Raw genomic sequence first — 17173 nt, forward strand, 5'->3', positions numbered from 1 at the left:
ACCCCCACACACATCAAAATGATTAAGAAATCGTGCTAAAGTGGATGGTCCATTATCGGATCGATACCAAATTTAGTGAGTTTTATGTTTTTCACTTATATAACTCGATATCCATCGATGTAAATTCACGATAAAACTCCGACCTTCAAATTCATGACTCGTGGCCCTAGCTTGATAATCTTAGTATGCACCATTCTTCATCAAGACACTTCTATCTCGACTCTTGATAGTATATAATGGCCAACTCGCGTATAACACTACTCTTGTCCACACACAACCTATTTTCCCTTCTATGGCTGTGACACTAACACTTACAAGCTGTATGTTTCTCACGTTCGTTCTCTTTGTAGTGTACAGATTTGTTTAAACATAAATAAAATTTCCCGATCTGCTTGGAAACCGAATTTGATTTTCATAATCAAATTCTGTAAGAAAAGTTCGGGACATAATTTACAGAGAAGGATGAAAATGCCATCTCTCGCTGTCCTTATCATCGTGCATCCTCTCAGATCTTAGCTTTGCCAGATTTGGCTTTCTGGGTCTTCGATAATCGGTCGGTTTTATGGAAATCTGGACTTCATTTTTCGATCTTCTGAGGAATTCAATTCAGTTTGGATCCCGTTAATCCTTCTTTTGATTCAAATGTTTTCTGGGTTTCTCAGGTTTGTTGAATTTTCGGTCGAGCAATTGATCGACGATGGATCCAGTGTTCCCAAATTGATTTTTACATTATCTGTTCTCTCGGGATATACATTTCCTGGATTGCCTCTTGATTCAAATAAGGTACTGCTTCTGTTATTGATTTGTTATTCACCGGCATTTTATTCAATTTCCTCCTCCTCTTTCAGCTTCATGAACTTACGGATTACAATTCTTCAGCTTATGTTTATACACCGATCTTCTACTAGAATGAATCGCCATAGCTGATTTTGTCCCCCCACGAATTTTGGTCGACCCCCAGTTCATTATATTAACATCTGCAATCGATATTGAGAGTTTAAAATTCTTTTTCCTTTTTTATTTGAATCGGGTGGAAATGTATGAATGCTAGGACATCTGAGTGATATGGCTTGTGTTGCTGTGGTCTGTAGGAAAAAGGAAATGCAAACTGATAGCGGCAAGTTATTTGTTGGTGGAATATCTTGGGATACTGATGAAGAACGTCTTAAAGAGTATTTCAGTGCCTTTGGTGAGGTTGTAGAAGCTGTGATTATGAAGGATCGGATCACAGGTCGCGGTCGTGGCTTCGGCTTTATTGTTTTTGTTGATCCAACTGTTGCAGATAGAGTTGTAAGGGAGAAGCATAATATTGATGGAAGAATGGTGAGTGTTAAACCTTAGATGTGTATCTCAGGACCTGCAAAGATAGCTCATGACTCGAAACTCGAAACGTTTTGTTTAGTATTTATTCTCTTCCTTTTCGAAATTTTTGATTCCGTGAAGACTGAATTTCTTTTCCATATTAGCGTTTCAGCTTGCCTTCAATCAAAATAGTCTGCATTCGCCATTTTTGTGCTATTTGAACTCGAGCTTCATTGTTGAGTTTTCTTCATCCTCAGGTTGAGGCTAAAAGGGCTGTTCCCAGGAATGACCAGAACATTGTAGGTAGAACCAGTGGTACCATTAATGTTTCTCCTAGTGCTGGACGAACTAAAAAGATATTTGTTGGGGGCTTAGCATCGACTGTTACAGAGAGCGAATTCAAGAGCTATTTTGATCAATTTGGGACAATTACAGATGTTGTGGTGATGTACGACCACAATACTCTTCGACCCAGAGGATTCGGGTTTATTACATATGATAACGAAGATGCAGTAGATAAGGTTCTTATCAAGACTTTCCATGAACTGAATGGAAAAATGGTTGAAGTTAAGCGTGCAGTTCCGAAAGAGTTGTCACCAGGTCCTAGCCGTAGTCCACTGGGTGGATACAATTATGGTCAGAGTAGGGTCAATAGCTTCCTTAATGGTTACACTCAGGGGTACAGTTCAAGTACAATTGGAAGCTATGGTGTTAGAATGGATGGTAGATTTAGTCCGGTTTCTAGTGGTCGAAGTGTATTCACTCCGTTCGGTTCAGGTTATGGAATGGGAGTGAACTTTGAGATTGGTTTAAACCCGGGGTACGGTGGAGCTTCCAATTTTGCCAATAATCTCAACTATGGACGGGGACTGAGCCCGTATTATACTGGTAATTCTGATAGGTTTAACAACATAGGTTTTGAAAGTGGCAATGGAGGAAACTCATCCTTCTTCAGCTCAGCAACTCAAAACTTGTGGGGAAGTGGAGGGCTGAACAATGGTTCGAACTCTGCCAATTCCAATGCTCATTTGGGATCAGCAAGCGGCATCATTGGAGGAAATGCATTTGCCAATTCTGGAGTTAACTGGAGTAGTTCTGGAATCTCGTCTCAAGCGGGAGGAAATCATATTTTTAGTAACTCCGGGAGTCTAAATTATGGAGGTGTTGACAGTGGTTATACTCTTGGAGCTGGAGGGTATGGGAGGAACAGTGGTACTGTTTTGCCTCCGACGTCATCATTTTCTACCTCTGTTGGTTTTGACGGGTCCTTGGCCGATTTCTACAGTGCTAATTACAGCGATCCCACGTGGGGACCTTCCAATTTTGAAAGAGATGGATCTGGACCCATTGGTTATGGACTTGGCAATGCTGCCTCAGATGTCTCATCCAGAAGCTCTCCTGGTTTCATTGGTGGTCAAAGCGTTAATAGGAGGCAGTCGAGCAGAGGTTAGAGCCAATGATTCAAAATTTATGCAATGCCTCTTTCAATTTGTTTTAGTCGTATCTCCCGATTTCTCTCGTGATGAATTTTGTTTTCCAAATGCTCAGATCATGAATTATATTTTGTTTTTGCATCTCACAGAAAGCTATCATAGCACATTTCAATTCTGCACTTGATGATCAAGATCTTAGATAGCACATTTCAATAGTATACATGAATGTTTTGAGTTGCCAACCAAGAAAACTCATATTGTTAAGTTAGCTGCCATATTTCTACATTTTCTTTTATATAGTCAGAGTGGGAAAGATGTATGCTCAATATTGTCCTTTTTGTTATAAGAATGTTTGGTAGCTCCCAACGAACCTTATCATGAATGTCGGGATGTAACGGCCCAAATCCACCGCTAGCAGGTATTGTCCTTTTTGGGGTTTCCCTTCAAGGTTTTTAAAACGTGTCTGCTAGGGAGAGGTTTTCACACCCTTATAAAGAATGTTTCGTTCTCCTCCCCAACCGACATGGGATCTCACACGGGAGATATTTGGTGCTTGGATCTTGTGTTTGATAATATATTGTCTAAGGACTTTAGATATGAGGAATTAAAACATTATTCCTGCATGTTGGTTTGTATTATTGCAATGTCTGGCTTAAGTGGCTGTTTTCTTGGGTTACCAGAAAAAAGAAGGAAACATGATTTACATCAATTCAAATGGTTTGTTCTTTTTCAGGGATAAGTTTATTTCTCTCATTTTCTTGTATATGATGATTGAATTTTTATTGGTCCTGTTTGTATGCTCTGTGTTCACATGTGCATATATGCGAGCCTGAAGCTGTGCGGCTCACTCATTTTAACTCAACAATTTCAAGTATTTAACTAATTCTAGGACATTGGTAGAATTTTCGTCTTTGACACACACTAATAAGCATGGTTGTTCCTTCCCATGCTCATGCTCATTATCTGTAACAACCCGACCCAAGTCACCGCTAGCAGATATTATCCTCTTTGGGCTTTCCTTTACGGACTTTCCCTCAAAGTTTTTAAAACACATCTCGTAGGGAGAGGTTTCCACACCCTTATAAAGAATTCTAAGTTCTTCTCCCCAACCGATGTGGGACCTCACGATCCACCCCCATTCAAGGTCCAGCGTCCTTGCTGACACTCGTTCCCTTCTCCAATCGATGTGGGACCTCCAATCTACCCCCTTCAGGGCCTAACGTCCTTGTTGGCACACCATCTTGTGTCCACCCCCCTTCAGGGCCTAACGTCCTTGTTGGCACACCATCTTGTGTCCACCCCCCTTCGGGGTTCTGCCTTCTCGCTGGCATATCGCTCGATGTCTGGCTCTAATACCATTTGTAATGGCTCAATCCCACCACTAGCAAATATTGTCCTCTTTGGGCTTTCCCTTTCGGGTTTCCCCTCAAGATTTTTAAAATGCGTCTCCTGGGGAGAGGTTTCCACACCCTTATAAAGAATATTAAGTTCTCCTCCCCAACCGATGTGGGATCTCACATTATCACTCAAACCTGAAGTTGAGTAGTGAAATTATGCATTTACAATGTCCTAACGAGCATACTGGGCATTAAGTAAATTTAGTACAGCCTCTTTGAAAGCTTTCATTAACAAGTGTCAGCTGAAATCACAAAACGCTATCAGATTATCTGTGATGTTGAATTGAATTTAGGATGCCGAAGCTGAATGATCTCGTTGTAGTGTTATTCTTATTCCTCCTTTTATATATATGTACTTTTATGGTAAAAAGGAAATGAGATGCATTAGAAATGGAGTGAGAGAATATTCTCTGATATTAACTGCAGTCTCCTCCTCATTTTTGCTTCAGGAAACACTACCTAGGAATGATCGGATATGTCAACATAGTAGATGAAGATAATTGGTGAAGCATGTGAAGTTGCGGGCCAATCCATAGAATATTCAGTTCAATTACCCTACAAAAAAAGAAAAAAAGAAAAGGAAAAAGAAGAATTATCTAAAGCTAACTGAGTGCAGATGCTGAGAACCAATCTTAAAGGTATTTAGAGCCACTTGGGATTTTGTGTCCAGGTTTGAGTTTTGATTAGAATTTGTTCTTTCTTTTGGTTTTTTTTTTTTTTTTTTTTTTTTTTTTTTGTGTGTGTTTTTCCTCTTATATATGAGTGAGATGTAAAATCAGATTGCGGCAGTATAGCAAAATATGTATCATCATCATGCATCTTCAGTGAGGTGGGCATCCACAAAATATGATAGACTAAGCCTTTTTCTTTTCCCCTTTAATTAAGGTCACCCTTTTTGATTTTCAAGGTCAAGTTCATCATAATTGTAGTAGTAACGCCTTAGCCAAAGTTGTGAGCTTTGTTGAGGAATGCTCTTTGTTCCATCATTTTGGTTTGTTTGTGAACAGATTGTATCAGAGTTCCTCTTTTTCTTGAACTGTTTGTGTGAAAAAAAAAAAACATTCAAGGGATATCCATCTCGGCTCCCTATTATAACCACAAATTCGTCGTCTTAACCGACTTGAAATTCTTGTTTGATTGATGCTTTTAGTTTCTGCTGCTCTGAATGTTGATGATTTATGAAAGGTAGAACAGGAACAATCTCAGATTCTTCTCATCTGAGTGCCCTGTTTTGTGGGGTTCCTTTTGTGTTCTAACTTTCTGATATGTCTTTTGGAATCTGCTGAGCATGCGGTGTGGCTTGGAATAGGTATTGTGTCATGCACTAGGACATGTCTGCTGGCATTGAAAATGGGACTGTGAAGAGGAAAATGGGGGCAGCCTCATCACTCTGTGGCTTCCCAGGTGAATCCCATTAAGGAACACTGTTTGTGAAGAACATGAACAGATTTGACAGCTGAAACAGAGCCTTGTTTGCTTCTCTCTCTAAATTGCTTTACATCTGATTCTTTTTTGCTTCTTCCTTTGGAAATTGAGAGTAAAAAGTGAACGGAAAAAGGAAAAAAAAAAAAAAAAAAAAGTTAAAGAACTTTTCTTTTTGTTTTTTTTTCAAGCAAAAGTTCTACATTTCTTAGTTTGATTGATGTGACTTTAATGAGGTATAGTTTTAAAAATATTGATTAATTCTCGTTAATATTGATGAAAATTGTTTATCTACACCTCATTTCACCTCCTTCCTTCGTTACCCAGTATCTAAAATTACTACTTTCAATCAAGATAATAGTTGTACGTAGTTGAATGTTAGTTGATATGTTTGGATTTAATGTACAGAAAGAGAGGGGGAGGCACGTTGAGAAGTTGGAACATGATTTTGAGGATCGACATTATCAAACCGTAGCGATAGATTTTGACTGTTATTATGATTTGTTCTTATTATGATGAAAGATGATAGATTTTGACTGTTATTATGATATGTTCTTATTCTGATGAAAGATGATATTTCGTTTTGACTTTTTTTTTTTTATTTGATTTCATATTTTGTTGAGTTTTTAGCGGGGATTTTGATTTTGATATTTATGATTTAACTTTTGTTTTGTGAGAAAATTGTTGTAAAAAATTAGACAGACAAAAAAATAAAATAAAAATTGTGTTCTAATGTGAAAGATAGGATTCGAACGCATTTTCAACAAATATCGTCCAACTTTATCTTCAACGGACAGAGGTGGGCTTACAAAGTAATGGGCTGTTCTTGCTTCAATATAGAAAGCCCAATACGGCTTTAATGGGCCTCTAAGCAAATATGGCCCATATTAATTCTATATAGCCATATTTTCCCGATTACAGTTTTTTTTCTTTTTTTTTTTTTTTCAGATTTATATGAATTTCGTTTACTAATTATTATTTCTTTCCTTTACTATCTTTTTTTAAAATAAATTATTAACGGGATTACACTTAAATGTAGTATTGATTCATCTACACTTAAATGTAGTATTGATTCATGCATCCATAAGTTGTCGTATGGTAGATTAGAGATTTTTTTTATTTTCTATTTCAATTTTTATTCTCGCTATATTTCTAATTTATTTTCATGACATTAAGATAATTTTATTCTAGAGGTGGATTTTTAGATTAAAAAAAATATAAATACATGAATTAAATTTAATTATTAGTGGTCATAGTAAAAAATGCATCGTCTATATCAACTTATAATAATTAAATGCATTAAAATCATAACACATACCTTTTCATTCTATTCTTAATTCATTAGGAGAATATATATATATATATAATATAATAAAAAATAAAAAAAACCACTTTATTCTCACTGTCACCATCAATTCCATCTTTTTGGAATTATTTCTTGTCATTAATAAAAAGATAAAGTTTTGATCTTTAAATTTTTTTTTTTGTGGGAGCGTTTCGTTCTACTTCTACGTCAATATGACATAATGTATGGCATTGATGGTTAATAGAGAATCAGATGCCACCAGCGGTGGCACCATGGACGGGGAGTGGAGAAAGTCCAGTGAGTGACATGGTAGTGGTGGTTTGTAGCATAGATGGGTAATTGATTTGGTAGTATTGTCGTTGTGAACATGCTCTAAATAATCCGACTATCCAGCCTAAATATGAAGGTCTGGTTGGATTAGGTTTTCTTTTCGATTTAAGTTTGATTGAATTTTTGAAACATAAAAAAATCGGTTTGGTTTGCTGATCCGACTATCCAACCAAAAAATATGATGACTACCTAACTATATCCTACCATATTTTTTAATAATTAAGAATATTTTATTTATTTATTTATTTTTTTGTTAGCGGACTGTGATTTATAAATGTTTTCTATTTGAAGTTTATGAAATTTTAGTTATTAATATAAATGTATTATGGATACTTACAATTTTTTTAAAATAATTATGATAATTTTAGTTAATCAGTACGAAGTCAGTCCTGAAAGTCAAGTCTCTTGTTTTTGTAAAAATAGAAATTAAATAAAAAAAAATTACGAACGGGATAGGGTTGGATAGTGAGCGATAGACAATGGTATCTGGTGTAAATTCGTAACCAAACCAAACCGCTAGAACCAAAAGAATTAATTTTATTACATATCTCGAATATATGGGAGAAAACTGCCATTTACTTTCGAAATCCTTATACACTAATATTTCCCGTAGCTTCTTTATGTAGGTAAACCCACATCATGCCGATGTTGACATTCAACCAACCAAACTCACCGCAATTTTAAAAAAATTCTTAAAGAATTATTTAATGCTTTAAATCTAGGTCGATATTTTCATCAATATTTCTACATTTTTTAAATTTAAAACGACATAATAAATAAATAACTTTTTTTATAATAAACATTTAAACGCTTATTTATTATTTAAATATTTTTAGTTCTTATAATTTTTCTAAAAATATTATTTTCTCCATATTTCTAATTTATATTAAAAAAAAAAAAAAAAAACTATTTGGTTGTTATAAAATTGAAGGCGTGCTTTCATCGATCACGTAATGGGTGATGACGTGGCTGTCTCACATTGGGTAAGCTGAGGCATGAAACCCCTAATATCTTATCACGTTGGAATTGGTCCACGTTTAATCTAATCAACGGCTCAGATTAAGTTAGACAATCCCTCCTTTTTTAAATCGCCAATTGAAAAAGGTATCACCCATAATAAATAAATAAATAAATAAAATTAGATATATGGCTGAATTTGAATATATATTTTATTAAAAATTATTTTAAAGAGTGGCGGAAGAATAAATAATAATAAAAATATTATACGTACATATAATTATATCATACGTCTATCAAATTTTCATTTATTTGAATTCAACCCAATATAAATAAGTTCATAATCTATTCAAATGGTACGAGATGAATTGAGTTGATCGAGCTTTTATGATCATCAGATGAGACGATGAGACGAAGAATATACACGAAAAAGTGGATCCCGCAAGCGAGAAGAACACTCGTTCCTTGTAATTTCCGTCTCCATTTGATTATTGGTTTGATTTCACCAAAGTCCACTTTGTTGATCATCCATCTCTCCTCTTCCCTTTTTTTCTTTGCTCTTTCCTTCAATCCATTCAGTTTCACCCCCTCTGTTATTCCTTTCGCCTTTACCATGTCGATCATGCCCTCAAACCCTGTTCTTCGTCTTCTTCACAACAAGAAGCTCAATCGTCAAGAACAAACTCACCAAATGGATAATCTTCCTCACGATGTTCTTCTCAGCATCCTTTCTCGCCTACCCATTTCATCTCTGATTCAGTTCAGATACGTTTGCAGGTCATGGCGGCTTTTAGCTCAACACCCACAAGTTCTTGACCTGCACAATTCTGTCGATGATCATCATAACTTCCGTTGCTTAATCTTCCACTGTGATTACCCCATCAGAAATCAGCTCTATTTCGTTGATTTACCTGATTTCAGAGACGAGAAATTGTCAGTGAAGAGGATTTTCACTCCTTTTTCAGCTACAATGTCCGAGTACGATGTGGTCGGTTCATGTCATGGCTTCCTCTGTTTATCTGATTCTCTTTACAATGACAAGCTCTTTATTTACAACCCCTTTACTAGAGATTACTTAGAACTCCCCAAAACCAAGGAATTTTCGAACCCGGATGTGGTTTGTGGAGTTGGATTTCACCCACAAACTAAACAGTTCAAGGTGCTTACCATTGTTTATGCCAGAGGCTTTCGCCGTATACAGAGACGCTTTAGCCACTCTGAAGTTCAAATTTTCACTTTGGGAAGTTCCAATTGGAGAAGCATCGGCAAACTTTACCACCATCTAGCTCAAGGGCAGCCTCAAGCCGTTGTCAATGGCAGACTCCACTGGGTTTCTCTGCCTCCACGACACCATCTCGGTCGCGCCATTGTCTCATTCAACTTAGAAACAGAGCAATTCATTGACATCCCAAAGCCGGATTTGGGGAGCTTAAGTCGAAACAATTACCATTTAGTGATTCTAAATGGCTGTCTCTCTGCTGCTGTCTACTGCACTTACGGCAAAATGGAGATTTGGGTCATGAAAGAGTATGGCGTGAAGGAATCTTGGGTTAAAAGTTTCAACATTGGAACATACATGCCAAAAGCACTTAAACAAGAAGCAGAGATACCGTTTAAGGTGTCGAAGATCGTGCTTCGAGGCAGAATTGTGAGGGTTCTCTGCATTTTGAAAAGCGGAGAGATTTTGTTGGAGTATAGAAACAGAGCTCTGGTTCTTTTCCATCCAAATACTGGGAAATTCAAGGATGTTGCTTTTGAAGACATGCCCCATTGGTTTCAAACTGTTGTTCATTTCGGAAGCTTGAATCGGATCGATACTATGTTCTGAAACATATCCATTATGATTTAGAATTAAACTAATTGTTTTCTTCAAATCTTTTCAATCTTCCCTTCTGCTTCTGTGTAGCTTATGGTAGTATAATACAAGCAGAACAAAGCAGACAAATCTAATAGACAATTGTGATTAAGTTGCTATTACTAAGAGTTTCGAGTCGATTATCGTTTCTTAACAATGAACAAGAAAGGAAAGAAAGCTATGAAACTACCCCTTAAATTATAGTTCCTATACATATATTAGTAGAGCTCTGTTTTGGTAGTGTCCCAAGTTTATCAATTCTCACTATTTATATAAAATCTCTTTACTTGGGGTTATGCTTCTTGAAATCATAGCTACACTTCAAAGGCAAGCATTTTTCTTAGCATAAGATGAGTTCTAGACCCTCCCATGAGTCATGTCAGGCTCAACCCTCTCTGCCAGACTCCCGTCTCTCCTTCCTAGCTCTCACATTTCGTCGATTGGCTTTTGCTTGAACCTGTCCCTCTACTTTGATCATGTGAGATCCCACATTAGTTGGAGAGGGGAACGAAATATTCTTTATAAGGGTGTGGAAACCTCTCCCTAGTAACGCGTTTTTAAACCTTGAGGGGAAGTCCATAAGGGAAAGTCCGAAGAGGACAATATCTGCTAGCGATGGGTTTGAGCTATTACAGATGGTATCAGAGCCAGTCACCAGGCAGTGTGCCAGTGAAGACGCTTTCCCCTAAGGGAGATGGGTTACGAGATCCCACATCGGTTGGAGAGAGGAACAATGCATTCCTTATAAAGGTGTGGAAATCTCTCTCTAGTAGACACGTTTTAAAACTTTGAGGGGAAGCCTAGAAGGGAAAGTCCAAAGAGGACAATATCTGTTAGCAATGGGCTTGGACTTGGGCTGTTACAAATGGTATCAAAACCACGAGGACGTTTTCCCCTAAGGGAGGTGGATTGTGAGATCCCACATCAGTTGGAGAGAGGATCGATGCATTCCCTACAAAGGTGTGGAACCTCTCTCTAGTAAACGCGTTTTAGAAGGGAAAGCCCAATGAGGACAATATTTGCTAGGGTGGGCTTGGGCTGTTACAAATGGTATTATAGTCAGTCACTAGGCGGTGTGCCAGCGAGGATGCTGGCCCCCAAGGGGGTTGGGTTATAAGATCCCACATCGGTTGCATATAAGGATATGGAAACCTCTCCCTAGCAAACGCGTTTTAAAACCTTGAGGAGAAGTCTAGAAGGGAAAGCCCAAAGAGGACAATATCTGTTAGAGATGGGCTTGGACTGTTACAGATCGACTTTCACCAACTTTCATCACTATTTTCTTTATCGTTTTAAAGAAATAAACAAGAAAACAGCAGGACAAAAAAAGGTAAACAGGTAGACCAGTGGAGATAAATTGTTCTCTCTGCAAATTACATCACCACATTTACAAGCAGCCACAGAGCAAACTGGATAGAAGGCAACTATTTTTAATACAGAAAGTAACCATTCAGAGTAGATCAAGTGCTATTATATGAATTCAAGTGTGCAGATTGATGAATTGTACATCATTCAATGCTAAACGAATTCTGTCTAAGGTACTCCAACACATTTTCTTCACCAAGCAGAGCCTCAACCAAGCCTTCCAAACCAGACAAATATAATGTTCAAGTTTCAATTTTAAGATGACTGAGAAAGAAATCAACACGATGGAAGATTGAGACAAGGAATTGGTATTACCATTTGTGTAGTCTCTGCAGTCATGATGACCAATCTTCAAATTAGTATCCCAACTTTCGTTGAACTTACGAGCAACTTCTACAGCGTTTGCTTCCGACGATCCAATATATGAACATTTGTATTTTGGCAGCCTCGACAACTTCCTTTCACGAACAACTCCTAACACCAAGTTATAAAACTGTTACAGTGCAGATAATTGATTTTCAGTTCATTGCTCATGATTGAAATAAGTAGAAGAATGCTCCACAGAAAATTCCAAGAATATGGTTATGAAAAATACTAAGCCCATTTGATGACCATTTAGTTGTTGAAATTGTGTTTGTTTTCCCACCCTTCTTTGCAATGATTTTCATCTTCTTAACTGAGCTCGAGTTTTGAAAATATTTGCAAAAAGTAGATAACACAACAAATAAAGAAAATAGTTAGAGCCTGAGCTTTTAAGTTCGGTTACATTGGAGTAATGAGATAATAAGTTGTGTAGTAGTAAAAGAGATCTCATATCGGTTGGAGGGGGGAACGAAGAATCTTATAAGGGTGTGGAAATCTCTCCCTAGCAAATGCGTTTTAAAATCGGGAGGCTGACGGCGATACGTAACGAGCCAAAGCGAACAATATTTGCTAGCAATGGGCTTGGGCTGTTACAAATGGTATTAGAGCCAAACATTGAGAGGTGTGTCAACGAGGATGCTAAGACCCCAAGGGGGGTGAATTGTGAGATACCATATTAGTCAATTGGAGAGAGTCGAGGACGTTGGGCCCTAAAGGGGGATGGATTATGAGATCCCCAACGTCTGGGGGAGAGAATTGTGAGATTCCACATTGGTCGATTGGAGAGGAGAATGAGTGCCAACAAGGACGTTGGGCCTTGAAGGGGAGTGACTTTTGAGATCCCACATCGGTTGGATAGAAGAACGAGACATTCTTTATAAGAGTGTGGAAAACTCTTCCTAGCATACGCGTTATAAAACCTTGAGAGAAAGTCCAAAAAGAACCATCCATGCTAGCAGTGGACTTGGTCCGTTAGAGTAGACGTTAGAGTAGAAGTTTGCATGAACACAAGAAGTGGCAAACTCAAACCAATGATGCCACCTTTTGGCAGCTTTCTTTTAGTTTGTTTTCTTTCCCCAAATCATTGGTTACTTAATAACTTCACTAGCCCTTCTAAATCAAAGACTTATGAACAAACATCCAATCGAAGTAACATTAAACTTCACAAAAAACAGTGCAAATAAGTCTGTTTCAAACATCTCTCACAGAATTGAACTGCAATAAGCATTCATTCATCAGTTTGGACATTGTTCAAACAATAATTTGAACCCCATAATTTTCATTTGGATCAGAATGAAAACTATCCTATGACAATGAGTTAAGAGTAAAATCAATTGCACAACAGACCTGGTACTGCTTTTCCAGAAAGAACAGCCAGAGCAACTTGTATATCTTCCGGATCTTTAGGTTGGAAATCAAAAACCAAAGCCTGCAATCATCTCTAACAATCAAGAAACGCCAATCAATCCATCCATAAAAGCAGCCGCAACACAAATTAGCTAAGAAATTGCACAAGCCGTCTCGAAAACCACTTTTATGAGGTGGGTAATTCAAATTTCAAACTAAATCGTTCTTTGTGCAGAAGGGATAACGAATAATCTAATAAAACAAACCTGAGAACGAGAAGTTGGGGAAGAAGGTGCGATGATAACCATGAAATGCTGCAAATCCCAGATGTTAAAAGAGTAAGCAGCGGAAGCAAGGAGTTGGGCGGGGCCCTTTGTGGCTCTTAGTGGCACGGCCGCTACGTACACACCATCTCCGCCTCTTACCACCGCCAATTTTGAAAACAGAGTGGCCATTTGTTAAGAACAATTGAAATTACACTGCACCTCAGAATTCAGACGGGAAAGAAACGAAACCTCCTCCATGGTTCGAATGTTATCTAATTGATCGTCGGATTGGCTCCTCACAGCCCCATGTCAGGCCCAGCCCAATCAGTTGTTCCGATTGATTGAGTTGAAATACGTGTTTGTTTGATTAATCCTTATTTATAATCAAATAAATTACAAGAATATAAAAATAGTAATAAATGAAAATAACAATAAATAGAAAGATACCTATGGTAATAAGGCAAATATTAGATAATAAAATATCAAATATAATATATATGGTAAACTATAATTTATTACTAAATATCCTTAACCCCTCCTCTCAAAAATTAGCCGCCGTCATAGTTTTGTGTGCCTACGACAATGTGACCGTCGGTTGAAAGTGTAATAAAAAATTATAGGCTTCTTAGTTAATTACGACATAAATTTGATATATAAATCATAGGCTTAAGCTCACCCCTAATAGATATGTTCAATTAGCCGGTTATGAATCATCGTCAGTCTCACGGTTTTAAAATGCATTTGATAAGTAGAGGTTTTTACACCCTTGCAAATAATGTTTCATTCCTCTCCCCAACCGACATAAGATCTTACAATTCACTCCTTGGGAGCCAGCATCCTCACTAGCATATCGCCCGATGTTGGGCTCTGATACCATTTTTAATAGCTGAAGCCCACTACTAGCAGATATTGTCCACTTTGACCTATTACATATTGTCGTCAGACTCACGGTTTTAAAACCATCTACTAGGAGAGGTTTCCACGCTGTTACGAGAAATGCTTCATTCCTCTCTCCAACGGATGTGAGATCTCACAATCTACTCCCTTGGAGGCTAATGTTCTTGCTGGCACACCGCCCCGATGTTTAGCTCTATAACTCAAGTCCACCCCTAACAAATATTGTTCGTTTTAGCCCATTATGTATCGTTGTTAGCCTTACGATTTTAAAACGCGTCTGCTAGGGAGAGATATCCACGCCCTTATAAGAAATGTTTTGTTCCCCTCTCCAACCGATGAGGGATCTCATGGTCAGTCACATATTGATGACCTACTCAAGTCTTTCTTTACGTTATAGTTAGAGTATTCAATTGTTTTCAAAATAACTCATTTAATCTTTATTCGAGGATTAACTTTGAAACACATTTTCAAATGAGTTATTAAAAAAATTTGTCATTTCCAGCCGAGCAAGTCCTTTGTCACTCTCTACCGCACTTACCGCTCTTTACCCCAATCTAAGAGGGCAGCAGGAGTATCAAACAAGTACTTGGTAGGCCAACAGCCGAGACGTTGGTCCATGCAAGTAAAATACTGTTTCAAAGAGCTTGAACTAGACTGAGTACCCCACCTCTCCTGTAAAGAGCCTGAAACGCTAATTCTGTTTCAAAGTAAAATACTACTTTAATTTCTGAAACGAGTGTTTATAGACTTTAGAGTCTTAATGTTCGAGATATTGAAAGAAGAGTTTGCTCTTTTAATCGTCGAGAACGGTAAAGCCAAACACGACATTAACCCGACACTCAAAAGCTTACACAAAGCTATATGAAGTACACAAAACACATTATGAGAAGCAAAAATATTGCATTCCAAACAAACATCCACATAAAGAAAGACAAGTTCCCCTAATCCCTATAAACCCTTTTGCCTTATTCACTCCCTTCCCCACTCAATCAACCGCTTAAACATGACACACACACACACCCACACTCTACACAACTTCACTCACCCTTCTCAGCTGCCGCTTCTTCTTCAGCCGGTTTCTCCTCTGCTTCTTCTGCAGCCGTCTCTTTCACCTCAACAGCCTCTTCTTCCGCCGCTGGCTCAGCCTCTGGTTTGGCCTCCTCCTCCTCCTCCTCCTCCTCCGCCGCCACCGCCGGCTCAGACTCAGCTGGCGCTTCCTCTTTTTCTTCCGCCTCAACTTCAGCTGCTTCTACTTCTTTTTTCTCTTCCACAACCGCCTCCTCTGCTTCTTCTTCTTCCTCCTCTGCTACTACTTCCTTGGTCTCAACTTCAACAGGGGGTTCAGCCACTTCAGCCGCTTCTTCTTTTGCCACCTCCTCCGCCGGTGCCTCTTCTTCAACCTTCAACGGTGGTACCTCCACCTCTGTTGTTACTTCTTCTTGGAGAGCTGCCTCCTGTGTTACAACCTGAAAATTAACCTCGTATCAGAAGAAGATTGATGAAACATGAAAAACAGAGCAGGACCCAATATTTACCTCTGCAGTGGCCATGGTAAAATTGCAGTAGAGAGAGAAATTGAAGAAGAGAAAGAAATGGTGGGATGGAAGAATGATGAAGGAGAATGGATTATATATAGAACTGGAAGTGTGTTCATGTGGGGACACATCAAAAAACAATTGGGATTTGACACTTTACCTCTCACGAAAATCAACAACATAATTTACTTTAAATTGCTAAACAACTTCAAGTGAAAGATTGTGTGTTTATAATCAATCATCCCCTTAATTAGCTCTTCATTTGCCTTAATCATCTAAACCTCATTAATAATTTATGCTTCATATTCTCTCTCAATTATTGAGTAATTTTTAATCAAAATCCAATTTGTGTTTATGATTTAATAAGATCTCATACACCGTGGTATCGTTAAAATTATTGACAGATTGAACAGCAATTAGTTATTTATGTGTAACACAAGAGCAAATCTACATTATTGTCAGCTTGACACCATCACATTACTCTATGTTTTATTGCAACAGCTCATGTTCGTCGTTATAAATATATTGTCCACTTTTGCTCATTACGTATCGTCGCCGGCCCTCCAGTTTTAAGATTCACTTATTAAAGAGATGTTTCCGCACCCTTGTAAGGAATGATTTTGTTTAGTTAGGCATACTGTGGTTGGTTCTATTGGATGATGAAAGTCCCACGTCGGTTAATTTAGAGAATGATCGTGAGTTTGTAATAAGGAATATTATCTCCATTGGTGTGAGGTCTAGCCCAAACCAAAATCATGAGAGATTATGCTTAAAGTGGACAATATTGTCGTGTTCATCTAATTCTTCCACATTTTGTCTTAGAAATTGTAAAAATATTATAATTTTTTTAACAAGACTTATTAGTTTTGATTTAATTATTTCAAATATATATATATATATATTTTAAATCATTGAGATGGCAGACGTGGAAGTGGGCCCGAGGAGGTGGAGGCCAACGCAGAAGGACTTCCGTCGACGAAACGTATGAAATACTGACGTGGCATATGGAATGGTGTGTGAAAATTGACTCATCATAAAGGAAGGGACCCACTTTTTGAATGTTGATTAGTGATGAACGGTGGATGATGAAGAGAATAGAAAACAAGGGGCCCACTTAGCCGCCACATGGCAAAAAAGTCTATGGATGATGAGTGTGATTGGGTGAGGTGGAGGCCACCCAAGCACGCAGCCATCCCTCTTCTACTTGACGATGTCGACCTCCCAACCAATACTTAAAATTGGCCAAAACTTTCAATAACCATTTCATAAATAAGAAGAATAATAATAATAAAAATAAAATTTTATTCTAGCTCGTTTAAATACCAAACTGAAACCAATTGTAAATAAAATTTTATTTCTTTAATAATTATTAATATTATTTACTCGAACACACGTAAA

The 17173-nt window shown here is 37.8% G+C and overlaps 3 protein-coding genes and 1 pseudogene across 6 annotated transcripts; 2 read left to right on the forward strand and 2 right to left on the reverse strand.

Annotated features, from left to right (window-relative positions):
• The first annotated feature begins 256 nt into the window (after window positions 1-256).
• Window positions 257-5704, forward strand: LOC111796034 (heterogeneous nuclear ribonucleoprotein 1). Of its 2 annotated transcripts, XR_015421252.1 has the most exons (6): window positions 257-553; window positions 663-783; window positions 1092-1323; window positions 1560-2748; window positions 4582-4770; window positions 5442-5704. XR_015421252.1 is itself a non-coding variant. In XM_023678725.2 (5 exons), exons 3-5 carry the CDS (start codon window positions 1102-1104, stop codon window positions 4593-4595), a joined length of 1425 nt encoding a protein of 474 aa, XP_023534493.2. In that variant the 5' UTR covers window positions 257-553; window positions 663-783; window positions 1092-1101; the 3' UTR covers window positions 4596-5251. The 2 variants fall into 2 exon arrangements, 1 of the variants encoding a protein (XP_023534493.2); XM_023678725.2 differs by lacking the exon at window positions 5442-5704 and having other exon boundaries at window positions 4582-5251.
• A 2720-nt stretch (window positions 5705-8424) lies between these two features.
• Window positions 8425-13684, reverse strand: LOC111795930 (PTB domain engulfment adapter). Of its 3 annotated transcripts, XM_087124087.1 has the most exons (6): window positions 13344-13682; window positions 13078-13159; window positions 11683-11841; window positions 9758-9971; window positions 9315-9635; window positions 8425-9058 (listed from the first exon to the last, which is right to left on the reverse strand). In XM_087124087.1, the coding sequence occupies exons 1-5, from the start codon at window positions 13530-13532 to the stop codon at window positions 9545-9547; spliced, it is 735 nt and encodes a 244-aa protein (XP_086980213.1). In that variant the 5' UTR covers window positions 13533-13682; the 3' UTR covers window positions 8425-9058; window positions 9315-9544. The 3 variants fall into 3 exon arrangements, with proteins under 3 accessions (XP_086980213.1, XP_086980212.1, XP_023534339.1); XM_087124086.1 differs by having other exon boundaries at window positions 9315-9971; window positions 13344-13684; XM_023678571.2 differs by lacking the exons at window positions 8425-9058; window positions 9315-9635; window positions 9758-9971 and adding an exon at window positions 11325-11584 and having other exon boundaries at window positions 13344-13668.
• On the forward strand, window positions 8761-9359 carry LOC111795929 (F-box protein At3g07870 pseudogene; annotated as a pseudogene).
• A 1328-nt stretch (window positions 13685-15012) lies between the features above and the next one.
• On the reverse strand, window positions 15013-15934 carry LOC111795906 (uncharacterized). The gene is made up of 2 exons (XM_023678542.2): window positions 15776-15934; window positions 15013-15706 (listed from the first exon to the last, which is right to left on the reverse strand). The coding sequence occupies exons 1-2, from the start codon at window positions 15788-15790 to the stop codon at window positions 15278-15280; spliced, it is 444 nt and encodes a 147-aa protein (XP_023534310.2). The 5' UTR covers window positions 15791-15934; the 3' UTR covers window positions 15013-15277.
• Window positions 15935-17173: the final 1239 nt, after the last annotated feature.

The sequence above is a fragment of the Cucurbita pepo genome, chromosome 5 (assembly GCF_057944985.1).
Source record: "Cucurbita pepo subsp. pepo isolate OVF chromosome 5, ASM5794498v1, whole genome shotgun sequence".
NCBI lineage: Eukaryota > Viridiplantae > Streptophyta > Magnoliopsida > Cucurbitales > Cucurbitaceae > Cucurbita > Cucurbita pepo.

Excerpts from the sequence above, each read along its gene's own strand:
- LOC111796034 (XM_023678725.2), top strand. The coding sequence starts at position 1,102 with ATGCAAACTGATAGCGGCAAGTTATTTGTTGGTGGAATATCTTGGGAT. Across the intron at positions 1,324-1,559 it reads ATAATATTGATGGAAGAATG|GTTGAGGCTAAAAGGGCTGT; the intron begins GTGAGTGTTAAA and ends CTTCATCCTCAG.
- LOC111795930 (XM_087124086.1), bottom strand. The coding sequence starts at position 13,532 with ATGGCCACTCTGTTTTCAAAATTGGCGGTGGTAAGAGGCGGAGATGGT. Across the intron at positions 11,842-13,077 it reads TTCTGGAAAAGCAGTACCAG|GAGTTGTTCGTGAAAGGAAG; the intron begins GTCTGTTGTGCA and ends ACTTGGTGTTAG. Across the intron at positions 9,972-11,682 it reads CTGCAGAGACTACACAAATG|AACATAGTATCGATCCGATT; the intron begins GTAATACCAATT and ends GATATGTTTCAG.